This window comes from Atractosteus spatula, chromosome 27 (genome assembly GCF_055471065.1).
Source record: "Atractosteus spatula isolate fAtrSpa1 chromosome 27, fAtrSpa1.hap1, whole genome shotgun sequence".
NCBI lineage: Eukaryota > Metazoa > Chordata > Actinopteri > Semionotiformes > Lepisosteidae > Atractosteus > Atractosteus spatula.
The window spans coordinates 6,207,004-6,232,002 of NC_142732.1; the positions used below are offsets into that span (position 1 = coordinate 6,207,004).

General features: G+C 38.7%; 2 protein-coding genes across 7 annotated transcripts in view; both read left to right on the forward strand.

Annotated features, from left to right (window-relative positions):
* The window catches only part of elna (elastin a), a 68,327-nt gene extending 46,487 nt beyond the window's left edge, over positions 1-21,840 (forward strand). For all 6 annotated transcript variants that reach the window (XM_088906794.1, XM_088906798.1, XM_088906795.1 and 3 more), the window contains 19 exons: positions 317-346; positions 626-643; positions 1,082-1,105; positions 1,874-1,900; positions 3,307-3,333; positions 3,429-3,455; positions 3,842-3,865; positions 5,277-5,300; positions 5,890-5,919; positions 6,722-6,754; positions 7,634-7,669; positions 8,736-8,786; positions 9,139-9,213; positions 10,963-11,013; positions 12,100-12,132; positions 13,123-13,152; positions 16,938-16,970; positions 18,341-18,394; positions 20,051-21,840. In XM_088906794.1, coding sequence (XP_088762920.1) covers positions 317-346; positions 626-643; positions 1,082-1,105; positions 1,874-1,900; positions 3,307-3,333; positions 3,429-3,455; positions 3,842-3,865; positions 5,277-5,300; positions 5,890-5,919; positions 6,722-6,754; positions 7,634-7,669; positions 8,736-8,786; positions 9,139-9,213; positions 10,963-11,013; positions 12,100-12,132; positions 13,123-13,152; positions 16,938-16,970; positions 18,341-18,394; positions 20,051-20,100 — 677 coding nt within the window. In that variant the 3' untranslated portion in view covers positions 20,101-21,840. The remainder of the gene's footprint in view (positions 1-316; positions 347-625; positions 644-1,081; positions 1,106-1,873; positions 1,901-3,306; positions 3,334-3,428; positions 3,456-3,841; positions 3,866-5,276; positions 5,301-5,889; positions 5,920-6,721; positions 6,755-7,633; positions 7,670-8,735; positions 8,787-9,138; positions 9,214-10,962; positions 11,014-12,099; positions 12,133-13,122; positions 13,153-16,937; positions 16,971-18,340; positions 18,395-20,050) is intronic.
* Positions 21,841-23,483: 1,643 nt separating this feature from the next.
* LOC148814269 (LIM domain kinase 1-like) overlaps positions 23,484-24,999 on the forward strand; it is a 57,664-nt gene continuing 56,148 nt past the window's right edge. The window contains exon 1 of the mRNA XM_088907008.1: positions 23,484-23,664. Coding sequence (XP_088763134.1) covers positions 23,607-23,664 — 58 coding nt within the window. The 5' untranslated portion in view covers positions 23,484-23,606. The remainder of the gene's footprint in view (positions 23,665-24,999) is intronic.

The following is a 24,999-nucleotide window of genomic DNA, read 5'->3' on the forward strand; positions in this document are numbered from 1 at the left end:
TCTGCAGAGCAAAAAAAAGAATCTGTGAATTTGATTTGGGGGCGGGTGTGTGTGCCAATTTCACACTCAAGTCTCTCACACTAACCCCTGAGGCTATTTGCACTCCACGATCTCCACAACCTGCGCCAGCCATGCATTTTCTTATCTGGGTGACTTTAGTTATTTCGGTCGAGTACAGGAATCCCCAGGTAAACTGCGTTGTACCACTGTGAGTAACAAGATAGACAGTGCAAGATTTCCTGCACTGATAGCAAAGTAACCAAACAAATTGAAAAGAGGAAGAGATAGTGAATCATTTTCCCTCTTGGTTTTCCAGTTGGCACTGGAGTTGTTCAACCAGGTGTAGGTGAGTGTCTCAGAATTTTTGTTAGTGTCAATGATTTAAACTTAAGTGAAGATTTTAAAATCAATAATCCAACCTTTCCACTGAAACAGGTGTCATTGCCAATGGGTTACCTGAAATGTGCAAGCTTTTCACCTACTATTAATTTGGAAGATGGAAATCCAGATTATACTATACCTGTAACAAATATACATTGTGTAATCGACATCAATCTTCAAAAACATCTTTTTGCTTATTATTTCTTTGTTAAACTTAATTTCTATTTATTTTCTATTGTTATAGGAGTCATACAGCCTGGTGGTATGTATGCCCATTTTAAGTACATTTTGTCTTTCGTATTTACTCAAAGCTGACCAAGAAAATAATCCTTAGATTAGCAGATTAGGTGTTGTTAACATCTGAGCCAAAACAAAATTAAATCTGTTCATCTGAGAGAAACATCTAGCATGTTGCATGACAAATGTTTTATTGATGAAAATATTCGAGAGGAAAAATAAGAATTAGTCCATTTTACAAGTACTATATGTACTTTCTATACTACATACTTATATACAAGATTTTTAATTATGTTTATGAGGAAAAATATAAATGCATAAAGCCAAGAGCACAGCGCTGCCAAATTACAATTACAAAGTGCAGATTTGTTTAAATTATGTATAAATGAGAATGTATCAGTTTGTCTTTATGGTGTTCCCTAAAAATCTCTTGGATACTGACATTTTCTATTGATTTTCACAGTTGGTACAGGTGTAAAACCTGGTGGTGAGTAGTGCCTTTATTTATTTTTAAACAGTTTTAAAGATGGGTGTGTGACCTACTGTAGTTACTCTATTCTTATTTGTAAACAAAAGTACAATTTCGTTAATATTTCGGGGGACGGGGTTGTTTTTGTTTTTGTTTTGGAGCTAATCTAAATTATAGTATGTTCATTTAAACCACCACTGACTGACTCCCAGAGATAATGACATTCACGTAATCTGTTCCAGATTCATTTCTTTGGATTTTCAATTCTTTGTTTTTTTTTTATAACTGTATTTCTTTTCTTGTGGTACAGGAGTTGTAAGTATAAAAAAATAGTTAAAAGTCTTGTTATTGAATTTACTTTTAAAAAACTGACAAAGGAAAATAAGGATTGCATAGACTACACAGTATTTTAGTATACTGTAAACCCTTTGTAGAGACTATATCTGATGGACATTTATGACAATAGTGCCAAAAGACCTAACAGATCAAGTGAAATACTTAGCATATACAGCATCACAGCAGTGAGCATTGTATGATAGTGAATTTAGCCTTTACTTGTTCCATTCCATGATGTAGGATAAGAGTTGGTGTTAGGTTTAGGATTTAAGTTAAGTCAGGATGAGAATTCTCATAAAGTGATACTGATCCTCACATTGTTCAACTCACATGTACCAGGAACGTTTCATCCCATTTCTTCAAAGAGAACATACACATTTATAAACGTATAAAACATGTATTGCTTCGAATTCAGGGACTAGCTGATTGAATTGTATTTTATTTGCACAGTTGGTACAGGGGTTGTGCAGCCAGGTGGTAAGTAACATTAATTATTACTTTCTCTGCTGAGCTTCATAAAGAAACATATCAAGGGTGGAGCAGTGGCTCTGTGGCTAAAGATCTGCACCTGTGGCTGGAAGGTTGCTGGTTCAAATCCTACAGCTGGCAGAGGAATCCTACTCCATTGGGCCCCTGAGTGAGGCCCTTAACCCCAACTGCTCCAGGGGTGCTGTACAATGGCTGACCCTGTGCTCTGACCCCAAGCTTCTCTCCTTGTCTGTGTCTCATGGAGAGCAAGCTGGGGTATGCAAAACAGTGAATTCCTAAGAAATTGTATTGGTATAATAAAGTGATGTTACGTATATCACTCATGATTGCAACAAATTCATTATCCAGAAAACGGTTTTTGCAGCGGTTACACTGAGAATTCAATGAACAGACACGACACAGCTAAATTGAATGTGTTGATTGGGTTTTTCCATCAACATCGTTGATCAACAGGAGGTGTGCTGTGAAAGACACAGGCTTTAAATTTGTGTGGCCAGCTTGGGAAGTCATTCAGGCTGCATTATAGCCCCATTCTGGTGTCTTAGAGCACTCTGCCCCATTCGTCTTGTAGAGCCTAGACAAGCAAGTGCACTGATCTCTGAGCTTTAGAAGCCACAATCTGTCCCAGCTTATCCCTTAAATGTTCATTGGGGCTCATGGCTGGTGAGTAGGGAAATCATCAATCCGCCTGTGTTACACTGCTGCAGCTTGAGGACACGTGTTGTCCTGCTGGAATTCTGTAATGTCTAAATGAGCCCACAGTAAGGTCAGCGGGTGAGACCTCAGCAGTTGATCAAAGTAGCATTCAGATTGCCTCCAATCACAAGGGGAATTTTAGATACAGTACTCCTGGATGCCCTTTGCACTTGGTACTCCCCTCAAGTCATGGTGAGCTGTCATGACACATGGTCACACAGATCTTGGCCTGTCATTGATGTACTGTGTGTGGCTGTAATGTCTTACCAGGCTGGAAGTTGCTGGCTGTGAACACCCCAGACAGCACCTCTAGTCAAGTCTCCAACATACCAGTGGCGCAAATATATTGTTCTTCTGATAAGCGGTGCAAACTGTTTCCTTTCTCTGTTACTCTTTTGTGATATTCATCAAGTTAAATCGCTTCCCCATCAGCTTTCTTGCTAATATTTCATGCTTATGCAACAGACAAATGAAAACACTCATAGTCAATCACAAATACTTAATTGTCAATCACAAATTATTTAGTGATGCCATAATATCAGTATACCAATTCTGTATATCTTATTCTACTAAAATCATACTTGCACCTATAAAGTGATGTATTTCTTTTGATGCTGGCTATATTTAATGAAAACATATTAAAAAACAGAAAATATTAAAAGAAATGGTTCATTACATCTATTTCTTTTTTTTTACAGTTGGTACAGGTGTTGTGCAGCCTGGAGGTAAGACATAAAGTTAATTATTTTTTAAAACAGCTTTAAAAGAAAACAAATGAAACAGTTTGGAGATAAATTAAGATTAATTTCTCTGTTTACAGTTGGCACGGGAGTTGTGCAGCCTGGAGGTGAGTGGTTTTCAATGTAAAATAATTTTAAACGAGATGTGTATTTTGCAAAATATAAATATTGTATTTTATCCGCTGTCTACATTAGTTGAAAGAGAACACAATTAGTGTATGATTTGCTCAGGAGAACTTCTATAATTTATCATTTGAATGGAAATATTTATTTTTTATGTGTTATTTCACTGGAAATGCCTAAGAAATGCATTTATTTATTTTGTAAGCCTTGTGACGTGAAAAAAATATCATTATATATTTCCAAGAAAGCTCTTTTGCCAACTTTGGATTTCCGGATTTATGAATTTGTCATGACGGATAAGGCATTGATTTGTCCATAGGGTCTTTACTAAAACATGTCTGTTCCTGACATTTTTTCTTGATTTTGACAGTTGGTACAGGTGTGAAACCTGGTGGTGAGTAGTGCCTTTATTTATTTTTAGGATGGAGTTTTACAAAAGGCATGAAGGTGCTCGGCCAACTACAGAGCAGAAGAGCAGCCAAAAACACAAAACAATCAATCAAAAAGACAAAGGGGCAACAAAAGTCACTCTGAATCCAGACCCTTGTGTTTATCTGGGATTAAGATCAGAATCTGTAGCCAATAATGTCAAACTTTTGCTACGACCTTTTGCAAATAAAATAAAGCTTTGGATTTGGAGTCAGTGCTGCACTATTTCTGTTTCTTGAAATGGGATTTCAATCTTAAAAAGCAGGCCTAAATTACTCTGAGCTCATATTAAAATTGAACCTTTAGTAAGGTCTTTTTAAAATATGGCCTCTGGTTGTGTTTATTTGTCATAATGATGTTGTTTTTTTTCCCTTAATTCTGCAAAGGAGTTTGAACTTTGGAAACATATCCATTTACAGCGTTTTACCCAAGAGATGTCATGCTCAGTGTCTTGAAGATGTCAATGTCATCTGGGCTGTCTGTGGTCAAATATGTCCAGTTTTCCAATTCATTTGCCAGATTTAATATTTGTCTCCAGGCCTTGAGATGCCTTGTTTGTTTTTACATTCATCAGCTGTAAAAGACCTAGAAAAATATTTCAAGCTGAGTAAATTCTCTCATTTTGATGAGTGTAAGACAGAATGGAAACCTAAATAAACCAGTGTCCTTAATAGATGACATTTGACTCTTCCATCTTTTTTTAATTTGAAAATCCGTATTGTTACAATACGTGGAACGGTTTCAAGGAAAATCCTATATTAAACACCAAACACTTTGCTGTAGTTGTTCCAGTTTTTGCTACCTCCTACAGATATACCTGTGATCTTTTGCATGGTTACAAATGAACAGAAATACATGAGAAAGTCAGCATGGTCTTTTTTTTCTAACAGTTGTAGGGGTTGTTCAGCCAAGTGTCGGTAATCACAGTTTATTTTCTTGTTTCTTTTGTTTTTTTCAGGGGAAGCTTGTACTCTCACACATTCACCATTTAGCATGAATACTAATCTGGGATAGCTTTTTTCCCTCTTTTGTTCACATGTTCTAACCCTGAAAGCATTTTTTTCTTTACCTTCATTTTCAAAGTGCTTGCTGACTTTGTATATAAATTATAGTACCTGCCAGTTCACAGCTTTAGATGCCTTTCCTCCCTGTTTTAATTTTCCAGTGGCCGCCAGGAAAGCTGGAAAGCTCCCATGTGTTCACCTTGTGCTCGTAGTTGAATCCGATGGACACGTTTTCCCTGCTCCAAAACAATTTATTTACAGCATTAATACTTGTCAGTGTTTTGGGGAAAAAAAACAAATCAATAATGATGAAGAACACTAAACAGAATGGTTTTTTCTCCTTCTTTCTCCATGTCTTTCTTTGTCCATCAGTTCTTCCAGGACAGCAGATAGGTGGTAAGTCTTCCTTGTCAAGCATCTTAGTACACCAACAATAATAACACTAATTAGCTGGCCTTGGCCATTTGGTTGGTGAAACCACATTCAATATTTCTTTTTCAATTAATATTTTGACAAGGTTCATCTGAGTCTTGGAATAATGGTGTCAAGAAAATGTCTCCAATAGAATAGTTTCTATGTAAAAGGTGCAGTATGTATATTTACCACTTGATGGAGCCAAAAGACTTTGTACTTTCTTGATCGTGGTGGCACGCCTGCCCCCACTGCATTCATACATTCCCTCCGGTGACTGTGAGCACTGTGGGAAACAGGGTGTTATGTCAGAGATCTAGTGGCAGTTAACGAATCTGTAGATATGTAAAGTATGCAACTGCAGTTAATATAATTAGTGTGTGTTCTGTTCACTGTCATTACATTTATATACAATGTCTCCTTTGCTGCTTCAGCACGAAAAATAATTTATACTGTGTAGTTCTGACAATAAAGTCTGAGACAAAATCATGTCAGTATAGATTTATGGTGAAAATGTGTTTCACAAACTGCTGTGTTTTTTAATAATAATATGTTTTGTTTTTTCAAACAACAGCAGGTGGTGTTAAAGCTCCAAAACCTGCAGGTATTGATTCTTTCTCTTATTCTGTATAATGATATATAATGATAACGGTGATATAGGACTCACTTAAAATCTAATATTGAAAAAGAAAGTCTTATAGCCAACTTTTTACACTATCATTTCATTGTTATGGTTGAGTCCAGTGTTGATTACTTTTAACAATTTTCTAATACATTTTTAAGTAAATGTGCCATAAATACAAATCGCATACAAATTTGAGTTTCGACTCACATATGAATGACTTTGTCTTTGCATCTGCTCACACACAGCCCTGGTTCTTGTAATGTCCTAATAAATAACAATGGGCAGTTCAATTAACTTCAGCACTGTGAGGAAAATAATTGCCTTTCTTATGCACTATTAATATATTCATTAATTCAGCCTGTACAAGATATCTTTAATCCAGATCCATGCAGCAGCTGTCCTTTCTCTCTTTCCCATGACAGCGTAATTGTACTAGAGCACGACCACTGTACTCAGCTCATTTTTTCAGGTTCTTTGGCAGACCGACATTGACAGGAATAATGCATTCTTGCTCAGGGCAGAATAAAGTGAAACTGAGGACAAGATATTGAGAAAAAGAGAGACAAGAGACAATCTTAGTAAAATAATATTTCTGTGGTTTCCATGAGCATGGACTCAGATGAATGCTTTGTATAGTATCTTAACATGTTGTTTGCAAGGGCTCTTTCACAAAGTGCTGGAGCAAGAGAAATATTAGCATAAAGAAACTAAAAATGTAATGTGGTTCTTCACCTCTTCACTGAGGTGAAATTACAAGTGTTTTTTTCCTGTCACAATCCAGGTGGATACCCGCTTGGTCAAGTTTATCAACCAGGTATGTACGATATGAATTGCACAGAGAAAAACGGTCTGAGCACTAGCAAATGTGGGTCATGTTTTCTTTTGTACTGAACCCATGCAATTTATAATGGAGCAAAGGCACTTTTTGTATCCATGTTCAAATACAGCCTTAACAATATATCTCAATCTGGTGCAGCATTTAGGGAAAAAGCTTTCTGAAGCCATCTCATTGTCATGTGTGGAAAAAAAGGCCATTTCAACTCATCCCTTTCCTTGAAAGAGATTAGGTTTACAGAACAGGCTATCACAGCACCCAGTGAGCATGTGTTTGTGTCAGGAGCATTAGGAGGTACTTTGTCAGAGAAGAAATCATTGCTGGAAAAGTCTCTAAGTTTTGCATTATTAATCACATTTATATTGAGAAATATGATTATGATATTGTTTTGACAATGCTATTATAATACAATACCCCCAAAACTGTTCCATCACCAAGGATCAAACACTGTGTTTTAGATTGCAAAATGACACATTAGTGCTTAATCATATGATGAAATGGTGAATCTTCTGTATTAAATACTGTATGTCATCATATATTTCTCAAGTGACAGTCTAATCAAATTGCTAATGAGGCTGGTGTGTATGCAACATCTTAATAATATCCACTTTGATCATTTTAGAGTAGCACCATACTTCTGACTGCCCTGATTGCACACAGAGACATGCAAGACTGCAACACAATTCATTTTTATGCAAAGAACTGGACACACACACATTCCATTTCTGAACAATTGTGCTATGATTGCCATCAGGCTATCAGAAACCTATAAAACTACAGCCGCCCCTGCAAATGAAAAAATGCCATAACTCTGAATGATGTTGAGTACAAAATGTTTCTTCTTAAATCACCATTCAGGGGGATATCCTTTTGGAGGCTACCAGGTTCCAGGAGGTAAGGCACACATGCAGTCAGACATAACTGCCTTTGAGCCACTGGAAAATACCAGAGGGGTATCCCTACATGTCTATTTCACCTCTTGCCTCCCTAAAACTTCACCTGCAGCCCAACACCTCCAGACTCAGTGGCAGACAAGAACAAAACCATTATCATTTTCAAACAGGAAGGTCAAGTGCAAGTGCCTTTGGTGGCTGGAACATGTTTTGACATTTAACTTTGCACAGACACAAAAGAAATAATATTTCGGGAGTGTAACAGGGTTCAGTCCTAACAGACCATAGTGCAGCAAGTCCAGCACAAAACTGACTTGAATTACACAGAAGAATCTCCTTCCTCTGCAGATTTCAACTTCAACAGACTAAAATAATGAGCATGCATCTAGCTGGCTCTTCAATTCTATGGTCACCAGGGTAGAGCTTGCAGGCTTCTGTAGAGAGTGAAACAGCTGATAAAGGGCAGCTGTTGGAATTCAGGGCTAATAGGGTGCCTGAACAACCAACAGGTATGCTCAAAGAGGAGTGCGCCTGTGACAGCCCGGAGTCTACCAGCCATCAGTTTTGTACAGCTGTGCACGGTTGTGTATGACCCTCTAGTGGCTGGCAGGGGTTACAACAAGTTATTTTTTATTTTGCAATTTTAAGATTGCAATATTCAACTACTGAAATATTAAAAACGTATTTAAACTCCCTCACCATCTTTACAGATGGACCCCTGCAGCCCACCCAGTAACTTGTTCATACATCTAACATCCAATATCTAAATGTAAATTGTGCTATAATAACATTTATTTATAAAGTGCCTTTCTAAACTAAAGGATGCTGAAATACTTGAAATTAAGTCAGTAAATGTGAAAAATTACTATTTTCCTGGATTTGCACATATTGCTATTTTAACTTTTGCACACAAAACATCGATAGCTTAATGTTCTAATACATTTGCATACCACAGAATAGCAATGCTTTTACAGGAAAATACTGTACATTAGATCTACTTTGCTTTTGATTTAGTAGATCTAGATTTAATTTAGTTAATTAAACTGATTTTTGAAATTTGCTTCTAGCTCCTTACTATGGAGGGGTGCAGCCAGGTGCCAAACCACTGAAAGCCCCAGGTATGAAACTGGTTTAACAACAGTTTGAAACGGCAAAAGAAATCACCCAGACCAAATGGGAACTTTTTGGTACAGTGCAAGAAAACAGAATATCATTATCTGCAATTGACTGAACCCGAAATAAACAACCAAGAGAAGCTAGCTGGTGCAAAAATGAGATAGAAGACCAAAAGAGCACAGAAGAAGTATTATTTTTATTCATGCTTTGAAATGAATGCAGTAGTAGATTAGGTTGCTTCATGATCTGCTCAGCTGATATGCAGTAATAGTACAGCTGCAGCACAGTGAGACTGTAGCGCAGGTGTTAGTAGCGGTGAGACGCTGTGACTCAGTGGGCTCTGTGCTAATACAGGTGTTGGGAGAGCTGGAATCGGAGCTGGAGTCGGAGCCGGAGTCGGAGCCGGAGTCGGACTGCTCCCAGGAGGAGGTACTGTATGAGTCTGGCTTTCAGTTTAGCAATTTTTAGTACAAAACACAAATGCTTGCTAAGTAAGAAATATCTGGGTTAAATTCCCAAGCTGTGTGTGTGTAAAAAATGCTTCCTCTTTCCTCATGTCTTACCACATCTGACCATTATATTTTACAATGTACTGTATGTTGTTGACATGCACTGCTGAGGACAGCTTCTCTTGCTCTGTGGCTTAGCATAGTCCTGACCTGCGCTGTCCTACCCGGACAGGGTTTGCCTACTTCAGAGCCAGAAAGAAGCATGGTGAAAGAACCATTGTTTGTCAACATTGGCCAATGTCTCACTGATCCTCTGAACCAGTTTCAGTTCATTTAAATCAAAGCTCAGTCGCGCTGTCTGTCCTTCTTCTGGTCAGACACTTCAGGTGCTCATGCAGAAGGGCTGCTGTCTTTTAGTCACCTCATGGACGAAAAGACTTACTGTATGTCAACAGCAAGGTACTACAGCTGGGCGTCTCTCTCACTCCAGTGACCTAATCTATAAATACAAGTTGTTCTTGTTGTTTACTTTGAATTGTAATCTGATTTGAAAACAAGTTCCTGGAGGAGAAAGAATGACAGGTTTCAGAAATAGATCCTGATATGCCACCAAAACCCCATCAGTAAGAATACAAGTACTGTAGCAAGAAATGTTATTTTCTTTGTCTGAGCTAACATACAGTAGTGCACAAGGACAAGGAGAGCCTAGTGGCAGATCCACTGAATTCTAATGAGACAGGGCCTAACCTCACAGCAGCTCACGAAAACCATTCTCTCGCACTCTTCCTTGACCTGTTGTTGCAATCAAAGGAGAGGAAACAATCAATGCCAGGTTTTATGCAAAAAATACACTGTGATGCAAATATTACCTATAGCAACATTAATCAGTACTAGAATGTGCATTGCACAGCAAATTAAAATGTCCGTGCTTTAAAAATAGTGCTGCTCTAGTTTATAGTTACTGAGCCCTTTGTCAAATTTATTTAGAAAGTCCTCCCAGAGCTTTGTTTTCCTGTGTGGTACAGTATCTGTTAGCAAAAGGATCTAATCCCCACAGGCAGAAAGTTACCAGTCTCTCCAGGAAAAGCTATCAATTATAGTTTCCTGGTGGGGGACAGAGCTTATTTTCATGTAGCTGACAGAAACTCTGCCAGGAAAGTGATCCACCCTGTGCCAGCTGGAATGAAGAACTTCCGCCCAGCAGGGAAAAAAAGAAAAAAAAACAGACACTGATGTGTCATTTAAGTGTACAGAGCAGTGGGAGCTCCTCACTCATTATTGTTTATTATAAAGCGCGTACTGTACAGAGAGAGGATACACAAGGATCACGATATGTTATTCACCAAAACTACAGCATAAATAGGCCCTGTCACTCAAAGAATAGTGTTTTTTTAAAAGAGACAAAAAATGTACTCAGAGCACTTAGTATGTAGGATAATTTTAGCAATTCATTCATTGTTTACTTTACTTTGCAAGTTGTTCTGAATTCTAGGCTTTGTTTGCACTAAAGGGGAAGGCATTCAAGTCTGAGAACAGGATGCACCTATTTACACAAAGGGTTGTGGGAGTCTGGAACAAGCTACCAGCTTTTGTTGTTCAAACTGATACCCTGGCTTCTTTCACGAAACAGCTGCAAGCAGGCTTCCGATCTATCACCAACTGGCAACCTAATTGGCCTCTCCTTGTTTGAAACCTTTCCTCTGTTATTGAGATTTATTTTGCTTTTCAGGTCTGAGGTATCCAACTGGTGTAGGACTGGGAGCTAAACCGCCAAAACCGGGTATGGTTTATATTTGCTTTAGCAAGAGAAAGGGTGGGGGGGGTCTTTTAGACAACAGATTACGGGAACAGTGTTTTTTATATATTTAGAAAGAGAAAAACTTTTGACATTCATTAATTCTTTTAATTAGTAAGTCTCTAGTGCAGGGATTCCCAATCCCGGTCCTGGAGGACTGGTGTGTCTTCAGGGTTTCAGTCCCAGCTGGGTTTGTATCGAGCTGAATCAGCTCATTATTGGCTTAATTGGAACAGTTTCTACAAGATCTTCAGGTGGAAAAACCGAGACCTGCAGACACTGGTCCTCCAGCACTCCAGGGATTGAGGACTCATGCTCTAAATGTTTCAGGCAGGCAGAGTCACAAACCGCACACAGGCACGCAGACACCGTTGCATTCCCATGAGCACCCCGATCACTCACTAATTAACTTCACTCACCTTGTCTACTAAAACTCCCACTCGGCAACTTGTCCTCGCTCAGTATTGCGGTTTCCTCAGCCAGAGCTGTGTATCCAGTTCGCGACTAAGTCCGGCCTCTCGTTGTTCTTGTGACCCTCTGGATTTCTGACCCTTTGCTCCTGATCTCCGACCTCGCTCTAGACTGATGATTTGGATTATGTCTGCCTTACGAATTCAGTTGTTTTCTCTCTCTCTGACTCCGCAAGGGTCTATTTCCCTACCTTTTTGCTCGGCACACGTGACAGGCAGAGTGTTTCTAAGCCTTTTCTAGTCAGTATGAGAAAACCTAAAAGAATCAGAAAGAAGAGACACTCACAGAAGAAACTGATCAGTGTTCAAAGAAGAATTTGTACTGTAGATCCACTATCAACATGAAGCACAGAAGCTGTGCTGTACCAGTCCTCCAGGGGGTTCCAGGACTGAGTTTCACACAGAAAGGAAATGTTTCAACTCTGAAAAATAAAGCAAATCCCACTGTGAGACTGGAAATATTAGAATCCCTTTTCTTGGAAGATGTGCTCACAGATGTGATGTAACTAAAAACAGTGAAACGTCTTTAAATTTCACTGTGCTTTTCTGTCTGTTATTTGATTCGACTTCTGCATTCAGATATCTTCTTTCTTCCTTTCAGGCTATGGTGCTTTGGGTGGAGGATTTGGGCCAGGTGAGTTTTTCAGATTAAATTGTGCTACTGTTAACATCTAGTTTACTTAAGAAACCACTGTGTTTGTATAGTATAAGGTCTCAGACCTTAAGGGTTGTACTCTTAATTCTCCTTAACAAATATTAAATAAATATATGTATTAATATATTTTTATATATATACATACAGATATTTAAGCCTCTTACTTTATCGAATTAATATTATTATTTTTTTTTAATAATTTTTTTTTTGTAAAAATATAGAATTTTTGTACAGTATACCTACATCTGTTATTTATGCTGCATCTCAACTAAAAAAAATGAAAAACTAAAAAAATAACCTGTACCTCAATACATTGATACAAAAGATTTACATTTTGACTTACTCATGGGCCTTCCTTTAGTAATCTGTTAACCTTCAACGATCTTAGATGCTGATTTTGCCTGGGATGAAGCAGGTCACGGGAAGATTCCAATACATTAGAGCTAACACTGGACATAGAAAATAATTTGTGCACTTTTATTCCACCTACTGTACTGTATAAGTTGCTACAGTATGTCAAGCCAGTTTGAAATCTGGCACTGTTGAGACTGAGTTAACTAATTAAAAGATGCCCAAGGCTTTTTCACAGCAGGTGTTCAGTAGGATTTTGCATTATAATTATATTCAGTAGGATGTTGCATGTGTATATTTAAGGAGCAACAAAAACAAAGAGAGCTGCATTTTTCCCCTTTTCTTGCAGTGGGTTAGTACAGGCTGTATTTGCAGTGAGTTGCAATTATGATTAAAAAAATGGTCTGGATAGTGAGTAATAATAACCTACTTGAGCTCAGCAAGTGTGAGCCTGGCCTGTACCTGGATGTATGTAAAAGGGTCCCAAGACACTGTATGCAGTTGTATAGTGTACTGTATATACAGTATGATAACCCATCCTCTCATTTATCAACAGTGCCAAACAGTTATTCTAGATTATTGTAGCTTGAAACTAATGAGCCTTTTCTTTCCATGCAGGTTATGGTGGCTTCCAGCAAGCTTTCCCAGGTAAGAACTGAGAATCCAAGGCTCAGATTGGACCAAATAGGAAACGGTGCCTCAGAAAGCTTTAGGACTTTAGGACTCCATACCCAGATGTGCTGCTGAGGCAGGTCCAGGCTCAATATTGTGTTCACATCTTCAGCTGAAAGATGATCGGGGTGTCTGAGACCTGCAGCCTGTTTTCCAGGCTCATGTCTCTGAAGTCTCCATGAATTTATTCCAGACCTCAGTGACACTGGCAAAAAGAGCATCTTTCCTAGGGGAAAGGCTGTGGTATTGTGAGTCAAGAGTGGTACATGCATATACAGTTTAATCATTCATCATTCAGGAGACAGCCTGAGTATAACAACCTGCCGAAGTCTGTAGTCTTGCCTGTGGGTTCTTGTATCACAGAACCAAAATGCATGATCTTTTTTAAGCTAATAAAAAGCTGACACTGAGCACTGTGAGAATAAAATCACTTTCTAATAGATCATTTTGGATTATACATTTGTTTTAACAATGGTATGCATTAAGGTAGAAGGTTCTCTGTTGGTGACACCCTGTCACCAATAAAGATCATCAGTTCTTCTGTGGGAAAGTGTGTGTGGTAGATGGCAATTTTGGGGGTCTGACTGTTTAATGAGGACTGTTTCGGGGCTAACTGTGGCGTTCTTACTCATCCACAATCATTGTTTGATGGCCAAATCGCGTGGCTTATTAACAATGGCTTAAAATCTTTTACACTCATGTTTTGGATTAGGAGCAGGAGCAAAGCAGAAATGCACTCAGACAGGTACTGTATGCTGGTGGCTCTCCCATTGCCTTTGTCAATTCCTCCTTCTTAACCAGCTGTGACGGAGAGGGAAACGCGGCATTGACGCAGGTTGGGGAAGCTGAAAGGCCAACTTCTCACCTGCAGAACCCAATAATGGGGATTATCTCAATTGAGAAGTGCAGAAAGCTTCAGAGGGACACAAACTGCTGAGATACAGACTTTAATCCTGAATTTGCAGCACTGGCAAAATCAACATTGATTCAATGCAAGCTAAGTTGTCTACATTACTGACTACAATTGGAACAGGATAGTGTAAAGATAGCATCAGTTCAATTCACTTTGCTGCTATTCCAATTTATCTAAAAGATTTTTTGGCTATAGGTTTCCTGTTGAGCTTGCCAGTCATCGTCTATAGTGAGAGGAAATATCTCAGACTAGTGTATTTGACATCAGGACTTATTGCCGTCTGTGCAGTGGACATAACCAGGGTCTGGACATACTGTAGGGCTTTTGAAGCAGGTGTTTCATTGGCCTTTTATCTTCAGCTATTCCATGCTTTCCCCAGGCTTTAATAACCAGCCTTCCAGATTACAACAACACACTGCACTCTGATCCACGTCATTTTGTGATCCATGTCATCATAATCCTTTTCAGTAATATAAATCACATTTGTTCCTAGAAATTGAATGAAAATATCAAAGATTTTTTTTTAAACAGGGGCATCATTAATTCACAATCACCTAAATCTAACACATTTGAACAACTAATAACCGAAAACCTTAACAAAAACGGCCTCTGTAGATGTCTGACAGTCATTGTTTTAAGGAGACAGTGTGGGCTGGTGAGTAATTGGAAACCGTGTGCTCTGTTTGAGTGCTTTCACATAGGATGCACACAGATCTTATAATAAACATAATTACAGCAGCAGCGAAAATGAGTCTGCATGAGAGTGCAGACTGTAAAGGGACAAATAGAGGTTAATTCCATGCTGAAAAGTAGAACAAAAGAACAAAAACATGTTTCAGCTCTCTTTTTCTTTTTAGCATGCAATTAACCATAACATGTCCCTAATCACAGTAGCAGTAAAGTACAGTAATTGAGGTGATGGGGTTTTCAAGTGGTCAGCATCCCATTTTTCTTATACTGTACAGTATACTACACACACTGCTTTGAGATTCTTAAAAAGTGCTCATCTCTTTTTTTGGCTTGTAAATCTTGTTTGGTTCTTTCTCAATGCATTAAACCTTCTGATACTGGCATAAGACAGTATAAATGTATGAAATCGAAAGGGTGTAAGCAAGTCAGGGTCTCAAGTTGTTTCTGGAAGACAAGATCTTCAAATTGTTCCATTGTTTGCTCCGTCGAAGGACTGTTTTCCTCCTGTCAGGTTACAAAAACAACAGTTCTGAGATGGAGGGGGAATTTATCGAAAGGCATTGAGGTGGTACTGCGCAGCACGAGAAACGAAACATAAGCATTCGAGAGGTTGCCCTCGCCCTGCGTGATGACATACTGTACGCTGACTTTCGCTTTGGCGCGTAGCTAAATTCCCCACTCTGCAGTTGAAACGATGCCCCGTTTGGCAACTGCACCACTTCATTAAGTGGATGGCTGCCTCTGAGGAAGGCAGCGCACCAAGGAACATGGTTGTCATGGGAACCGAGAGGAACAGTGAGATTCCAGGATTTAGTGGAGGAAACTGTTTTTGTTTCAGAGTCACGGTTATTGTCACAGATGAACCAAATCTTTGTCAAACTCACACCACCAGGTCTTTGTTCTTGTCCATCAGTTTTCTATTTAGATTTCAGGCAGGGTTTTTGTGTTAGGACGAGCAGTAAAGCTACTTGGTTTCGTCCTGCGTTGCCAGTGCAAATACCCCATAAGGACCCTCCAGAATTTCTGTTCTTAGGTAATATCAAACAACTTTCAGCCCATGACATGGGAGTAATGATTTTCAAAGTAATTGTGTTTCTTTTTGTTTGTTTATGGACAAAAATACTGTTTAAGATTAGGGCACCTCTTTCCTCTAATTTTTTACACAACTACTTTTCAGCCTAAAGCCAGAGACTTTGTCTTCCTTCCCAGTTGTTTTCCTGATTTTCAACAACATTTTGCGTCACGTGTTTTAATCTTAAACAACCCTTGTGGGTTTTAGGGCCCAGGCAGAGAATGTTTCCCAGGGTAAGCTCATGTGCCATTCCGCTGGCTGTTTGTGGCTCTGTTTCACAGTGTTTCGGCAGACTATTTTTAGAGCCAATTTCTATTACTATCAACTAACTGGTTGCATAAGTCACAAGATGATAACAGAAAAGCAAAACATCTGTATCTTGCAAGAAATAGTCATTACTACATTCAGCTAGTTTCTACTGTTATCCACTAATTATTTATCCAGGTTGTATAAGTATAAATAAGTTTAAAAACTAATTATTTTTTACCTTAAATTGTAGTCCTGAGGTTTCAGAATGGGAAACCTTTTCACCTGATCATTAAATAATTACTAGAACATTACATACCAGTTTTATAAAACAATAGTCTTTCCCACATCTGATTGTTTAAGAACTGATATAACTGAAAAGCTAATGTGCATACTTTTTAATTTCACTCTATAGTTACATATATATTTAGTTGTTTTAAACAATGGCAAAAATGTCTTTCATTCTTAGAGTGCATTTTAAGCTCAAATGTAGGGATGGACAGCTTGTTACGATTGTGCTGTTTCCCTCACCAATCGCTAACCATGAAAAAGAAAGACATTGACAGATACTTAAGTTGGATTTTACTGTATGTATAAATGTGCATAACTAGCAAAAGGGAAATAGTTCAGCAAGTTCCATCAACAGCAGCTGAACTGGATATACTGTACAGGAATTCATCATATTTTCTTTAACATATTCAACAATCATTTAACTCTCATTGCTGTACATTTTATGAGGTGCTATTTTCTAAAGTTCTCGATTTGTGTGGTCCAAATGTCCCTTTCAGGCGTTTTTCTACATTTCTGAGAATTAACCAGACTTATTCCTTTTGTCCGCAGGATATGGGCAAGTTCCCATTGGTGCTCAGTTAGGTGAGTTCAGCCAAACCTATATTTAGTAACTGATCTTTTTCCCTTTTACTTTCCCAAGAGAATTCAGAAATCTCACTGGTATCAGGCAGTGGTTTTTTTAACCCTGGTCCTGGAGGAGCACTGTGTCTGATGGTTTTTTTTCCAGCTGAGGTCTAAATCTCCAGTGCTAAGTAATGAGTCAATTGATCTGCTCGGTTATTTCATTTTCTTATTTACCTTATCAGTCCAGAGTGTAAAAAATACCCAACTTCAAGGGTACTGTTTCCAAAAATGCAGCTCACAGACCATCACACAGCCCTCCTCCATGTGCTTGCCATTATTTCTGATTAAACAGCTCTAGCTTCATTGATGCTGGACAGACACGGGTGGGAATGACACTACCGAAGGAAGTGGGTCTTCCTTCTGCAGAGATTCTATTGGTTACATTTCAGGAAACACACCTGAACAAAGGCATTTCTGAAGCCCAATTCTTTATCCTTGTTACCATGTCAACGGAGTTGATTGGAGATTGCTCCAGTGCAGCCCAGATAAAAAAAAAAATATCAAAAACAACAATGTTCATATTATACTTACACATACACAGGACATATTATCAAGTCAATCCAACATCCAAGATATGCAGATTAAGATGTTCGAGCAGTACCACATTTGATGCTTGGACACCTCCTCCCCAAAGAGAGAAATTTAAAAAAGGTGAGAGGGTCTGTGGACACCTTCCCAGCTTTCTGTTTGATGCGACTGTCGTACATAGAGCCAACAGAGGGAAGGTTGCATCCAGTGATTCTGGATTGTCTGCGTACGGCTCTTTCCAGCTGTTTCCTCTCTTGGGCAGCTGTATTGTTATACCACATTGCTATCGTGAGGATGACCGCCCTCTCAACCACAGGTCTCAGAATCTCAGAAATATGCTGGGCTGATACCAATTTCAAACCCCCGGGTCACACTTTAAGAGCTGAAAGCAAAATTCCAAATACGCCCCAAGCAGAAAACTGAAATCTGCCTGTGAGTTCCGAACTCAGCTTTGACAAGAAGTGACATTTCACAGATCCAGGTGTCGGCAGAGATTACCAGCTTTATCTATCCATTAAAAAAACTTCACAGCCCATTGTGATAATTTCGTCATGGAAATCCTTACGGTATTCTAGATACAGTAGGTAAAGGTCCGTGAAGTTTCTGCACACTGTAGACACACACAATGCAGCTATAAACGGCACATTGTTCCAAGTTCTGGCAAGGTTACATATTTAATGACAGACCAAGTACATTCCATTAATGTTACTGAAAGGATTACAAAAGGAAGTTTCCTGTTAACTGTCTCAACATTTGCAAATGCTCATATTTGTGTTCACTTTTCTATTGGTGTATTTCAGGTAAACCTCCCAAACAGTACGGGGGATTGTTAGGAAGGCTTGGCGGATACACAGGTAGGGAATCTCTATAACAATGACTTTGTAACCAAATAAATGTTTGGGTTGCTCTACCACATCAAAAAGCATCTCCACACACATTCGTCCAACCACTTTCTAACTGCTTTATCCAGTACAGGGTTGCAGGGGATGCTGGAGTCTAATCCAGCAAGCAACAGATGCAAGGCTGGATAGACCCTGTGATGCCAGTCCATCTCAGGGCACTCACAAACACACACACACACACACACACCAAGGCCAATGAACCTGCCAGTGCTGTATGTATTTGGACTGTAAGAGAAAACACAGTTCCAAAGACATGAACACAGGGAACACATACATACAAACTCCATATAGACAGCTCTTCAGGAACTGAACCCAGAGCCCCTGTGCTGTGAAGCAGCAATGCTAACCACTCTATAAATATTATTTTCTAGGAGAAAGGCCTTATTTAATTAGCGAAAACTAATATCTCTAACAGGGTCTCATAATTAAGCTTCATCAAGCATTGGGTAACCAATGAACATTAGGTTAACAAAGCAGTGAAAGAACAGATATTCACGCTACCCTTCCAATATCTGTGATTTCACTACTACCAACAGCTCCCTCTCTGTGCCACACAAATGCAAGTATTCAAAAACACAAGGTGATGGCCCACCACTGTCAAAGCAAAGCTGTGGTTGAAGTGCACCCAACGCGGAAAAAATCAAAAACGTGAGGGATAAATTAGAAAAAGCCAGAATTCTAGTATGAAATGGATAGTTTCACACCTCAATAGCCCCATTTTACTGACCTTTCCTGAGTGGAGGGAAAGAAAAGAATAAGCTTATCAGTCTAGAGACATCTCTCAAGAGAGCTGACCTCTTGAGGCTTCAATCAGGCGCCGCTTGGCTCACATGAAGAATTCTTTTTTCCCCCCCAGACAGTCCTGCTTGTCTTTCTTCTCCCTGTCTTATCATCGTTTAATAAACATTTCTTTGCACAGCCTTTGCATGCTGGCTGCTAAGAAATGATGTGTTTAGACCTTGACTGAAAAAAGCACATTACCATATGAAGGTGGGGAGACAAGGCCAATCTTTGGTCTGCAACATAAAATATTCCTTGCCATTTTACAGATGTTTTATTGAGCTTTGCTTGGGAACAGTACAAATAAATAAATTCTAGCAGCCTAATGGACAACAGTGTTGGCCTACAGTAAATGACACTCCTGGGTTGAAATAGCTAAATCTGAACATGATGAAATGAACTTTAGAAACCACCATAGTCCCCCAATACTGCTTGTTACAGTAGGAAACAGTAAGAAAGGGTGATAATTGCTTTAATTGCCTACATATAAATTCAGCAGGCACTCAAGACTCAGAGAGCACAGTCTTCATGCAGTCTTCTCAGACATACAGTATGTAGTAAGCCTTTTATAGTGTAGTAGTTCAGGTGGGTAGCTGCGTCAGCATGCGTAGGCTGCAAAGGAACAAGTAATAGGTTTATTCCATGCTGAAAAAAAGAAGAAAGAGAACACAACATTTCGGCCGTGGAGCCTTCTTCAGGTGTGAGAACCTGAAGAAGGCTCCACGGCCGAAACGTTGTGTTCTCTTTCTTCTTTTTTTCAGCATGGAATAAACCTATTACTTGTTCTTTTATAGTGTACTAAAATTATCTTTATCCTTTGTCTCCTAGGGGCTGCTGGGTGTCCAGCAGGCAAATACTGTGGGAAAAAGAGAAAATAAAAGACTCTTGAGAATGAAGTGACCTCAAGAAATTATGGTGCTACTGCATGATCTAGAATGTACATTTTTATACAAAAAACAACCCCTTTTCATGTACACACCTCAAAGTTTCTGTGACTTCTTTGTTTGAAGAATATGAAATCTCTGCAAAGCCAGAAGAATGATTGACTTGAAGAAAAAAACTGAAGCAGAAGCCAATTGTATGCTGATACTACAAGATTATTTTAGTATACAAGCAATGTATTACATTATAAGATTACTAGCAGTGTAGTGCATTCTATAATTGACATAAAACTGTGTATTGTTAAAGATTTTTAAGTGCCTACCATTCCCCTTAAAAGCTTATAGTATATCTAAAGCATTTTAGGCACAACTGGAACCAATTTGTATGCTGCCTAAGTGTAAACAATCCCAATATTGAAGCACAGTGTATCAAAGCACTAACAAAGTTACCTTTTTGTGATGTACATGTAACTGAGCCCAACTTACTTGCAAACTTAAAATACAACATTTCATTGTGCATTGCAAATGATCAGGTTACTGCTTTGTAGTAAAAAGTGCATTGATTTTTTTTCTTTTGCTGTATCAGCTGCTGCTGTTTTATTTTCTATTGAAAAAGGAAAAGAATACTTACAGTACAGGCTGTTCAATGAATTACAGCCTGTCTACCCTGCTACCCAATAACAGATAGTGCTATCTGATCAGCACACGTTCTAAAGAGCACGTATAAGTACTGTATCCTAATATTTTGGAAAAATATGGTAGGTGAACATAAACATGGCTGTTTTATGAGAGCATGGGACTCTGCAGGGGCTAACTGAGGACCGATATACTTTGAGTATTTTTGGATTTTGCCCCTGGCACGCTGTTATCTGGTTATCTGTTAGAGTCACTGTGCCATTTAAGAAATTAAATAACAGCACAGTAGAATTTTGACTGGCAGGTTAGAGTCCCTTGGTTGTGCGTCTTTGTATTTTTTATCTGCTTACTTTGCATATAGTTAAAATATGATGAGCTTCCTGCTCTGATTCTTAGATATTTATAAGCTAACATAGGAAAACAAAGGGGAAATACGTACCAGTTATTAAGCTGAAATCCTGAAATACAAATGTTTTTAAAAAAACTTTGGCCCTGCTTCAGTGAAACTATCTTTGAAAAACAATTCTTCTGGCTTCATTAAAGAATGTAACAACCAAGTCGCTGAAACAAAAGGTAAATTAGGACTACCAAAACACGGTTTTGACCTCTACATTGTGTGTGTCTGAAGTACAACTTTAGAGCTATTAATTTCATGATCTTGTCAACCCCAGAAAGGGGAATACTAGGTGCTTAAGTCATTCAACTTTGGATGTTTGTCTTATCATAATCATTTAATAGTTTACACTTGCATTTCAATTTCAACATATTTTTCATGATGGATCATAAAGAAACTGAGTTGTTGTAATGTACTGGTCTATTTCTTCCTGATGGAATTTTTCACCATTTAGAACTTGACGTAAAAAAATCTTCCAAAATTGTGTAAATTATAAAGCAAGATCAGTAGTTTTTTTTTCTTTGCTTGTGCAATTTTTTCAGTTACTGTGGAGAACTGTTCTTATATTACGCTTCAAGTTTTTTGTTTGTCGTGATTTCGGGGAGCCATTTTCTGTGATTAGTTCTCCTTTCCCACCAACCCACGATTATGGAGCTGACATGGGTGAATGTGCCAGTTTAAATAAAATAATTCCTATTGCTTGAAAATTATGTTGTGTTTTTTTCTTAATTTGCTGAGTGTGTCTCCTGCAAAATAGCAACAAATATTACTAAATAACTTGCTGTATGAAAGACTCTTCACAGACACACTCCCTGGCATAGTTCTCTCCATGGTGATAGCCCATATCTGACAGCTATGTATGTTGTACCTATAAGGATAACTAAAATTACTGTCTCTACCTTATTTTTAAACCAAGAGTACTGGATTTGGACTGTGTTGGGTCCTTCCATAAAGTTCTCTGTGTTTATCATTGTATTTTTTTACTTGTGTGAACGGTTAGGGGAATGTTGCACTTTTTCAAAAAACACATTTAAATAGTATTGGGAAAGACCAACATTTATACTGCTTCTTTAAATAAATAAATAATAAACTTAACATTTTATTGAAAAATCTGTTGTGTCTAAATCTTTTGATGTGCACAATGCTGATTACAGTCCTCATCTAAGTTAATAAAAGTTTATAGTCATTTTTAAAATGTATACAGACTCATTAAAAAAAGCAATACCCAACAAACTCAAAATAGTGCTCTAGCGTGCCTGTCTGAAAAATCTCTTTCGAGTCCCTGTGAATTTTATATAACAGGGGTTTTCTCACTGCAAAGACCGCTGCAAAGATGGGTTTCCAATGGTGAGAAAAATCAGGAAATGTGTTGTTAATTATTATAGAAGGCATTTTGTCCCAAAGGATCCCAAGGCGTTTTACATAAAGGAGGGGGCCCAGCTCCTTTTACCCCTACCTGGGTGATGTGTGGCAGTCATTCTGGACCCACAGCCCACCTGCACAACAGCTAAGTAGTGAAGCGAGAATTTCTTCCAAACAGTACCACAGAATCCTTAATGAGCAGGTAGTTAGGACAATGCTTACCGTACATGTCTCATTGGAAAGATGCATCTCCTATAGCATCACTGGGAATTTGGATTTGGAAGTTCTGTCCAGAGAGAAGTGGTCCATTGGCATCTGTTAGAGCAACACTCTTTCCTGGGAAAGCAACCAGGTTTTCCTTACCCAGTATTGACCAGACTCAGCCTTAATTGATTTCTTAAATCAATGTAACCAGGAGATAAGAGGAAAATAATTTTGTTGTTTACCTTTAATTTAAGCCATAAACCAGGCTTCTACTGTATCAACTTCGAGATATAACGAAATGTTTATCATGGGACATCATGCCAGGCGGAAACTGGCTCTTTTTCCAGTGGAAATAAAAGGTTAACAGCAACAACTGAGACTTTATAATTCATTAAGCCTAAAACGGGAGCAAGCACAATCCACCTCATAAAAACTTTCTAGAAGGCACTTTTCTGGGTTGTCATAAAGGAACTCCTGAATGAGACATTTCTCAGTTTGAGCTATTGAAGGTTTATGTTTAACTTTCCGTTATCAAACAATGTCTTACCTGAATAATTAACTGCACTTCGATGGATGGTAGAGTAAAAGAGGAATACTGCAAAGACGCTTTTGAAGCACAAGGTTCCGTTAAAATCGCTTCTCCTTTTACTGTCCGTCAGTACGTCATTGGAGCACGCCTGCTGGCTCACTTTGTCCATTTCCCAGGGATTCCGCTTGGTTGGCCAACTCGATGGCTTCCTCCCATTCCAGTTTGCTCGTTTGATTTGATCCATCCTCTCTCCGCAGAGTTAGCCGCGGTATCTCTCGCGTCTATTGCTTAGTAGTACGGCTCTACAGGAAGAGACTCTGTGAAGCGGTGGAGCTGTTTCTCTCTCAGGCTCTCGCTGAGCTCCCGGTCGGACGGTGAATGAGGTTGATGCTGCTTTGTTGCACCTGGAAGGACGAGCGCATGGGAGAGGAGGAAGGTGAGTGTGGAAAAAAACCCCAGTGTGCTATTTTGACAGGTTTCGTACCTGGATTTTCCTGGTGTCCGTTTCCAAAGAGTAAAGCCTGGCAGGACCTCGGTAACAGAGAAATGGCCCGTGCGTTCTCATGCAGTCAGATAGATCATGTTCAGTTAAAAGATTTTTTTTAAATAACAAAATACTGAGCAACCTAGCCAAAACAATACTGCTGGGTTTTTTTTTCTGCACCATGCCGAGAGGACGCGTATGCATTACATTTCCTGACCATTTCGACCCAAGCACGACCTGGGACGTACTGTACCTGTCGTGTCCGTGATTTGGCAGTTAATTAGAGGTCGTGTTGCTGTGAACCCGCCAATTAAGCCCCGAAATCATCTCACAATCCGAAGACCTTAAGCAATTTAGGTATTTGCAAAATAACTTGTAAATTAATAATCACGGTTATTTAGTAGCGTTCTCTCACCTTTTTTTATGTGAAGCTGCGCACGTAAACCGTGCACTGTCAAAAAAAAATTGTAGGAAGATATAAAAATGACTTTTAAGTGTTCATTGTGCTTACACTTATTGGAGAACAAAACGCAAAATAAAGTAGACTGAAATGTGCCATTAAATAGCTATTCGTTTTCCTAAATCTCGATATTATTGTTATGTACTAAAACAACAAACACCATCTGTTGAGATTGGTTCGTGTTTACTTTGGATGAAACAGTTTGGGCTAAAATAACACCTGCGCTAGTTTGGGACACTGCAGGACGCCGCGCCGCAGTGGATACAAAGATCATATGATGTTGCACATGTTGTTCAAAATTAGTTTCAAAGTTGCTATTTCGATTACTTCACGCTTCTGAAATACCTTCGCTCTTCCGTTTTTCATGAATTCATCTTTGGCTGTTTTTTTAAAAAATGGTAAATGGTGACAATAATTGTTTAGTTTTGGTTAGTGTCGAAAGTTTTTTTTACAGGATTTTGAGAATACCTTTGGAGACGTTCTTCAGATCCAAATAAATATCTGCTATACAGAAAAGACTGAATCCCACGTAATTCATAGGCTTGCTTTAAATTATAAAGAGACGCTTGTGTTGTCTTTGTCACTTAGCTAATGTGAATTCTCTCCATTTCCGATTTTTTTCAGTCGAATTTGCATTTAATCTTAGGACGTGTTTTAGATGGGAAGTAGAATCTATTTATTTGGTTTACAAAACAGATTACCAGTTTATTTATGTCACAGCACCACATGACTGTATCCAGGGATCAATGTGAGATTTTGACATATCTCCTCACCTGTGTCAGAGTAGCTCCCTGTTCCGTGAATTGGAGATAAAAGAGCCACTACAG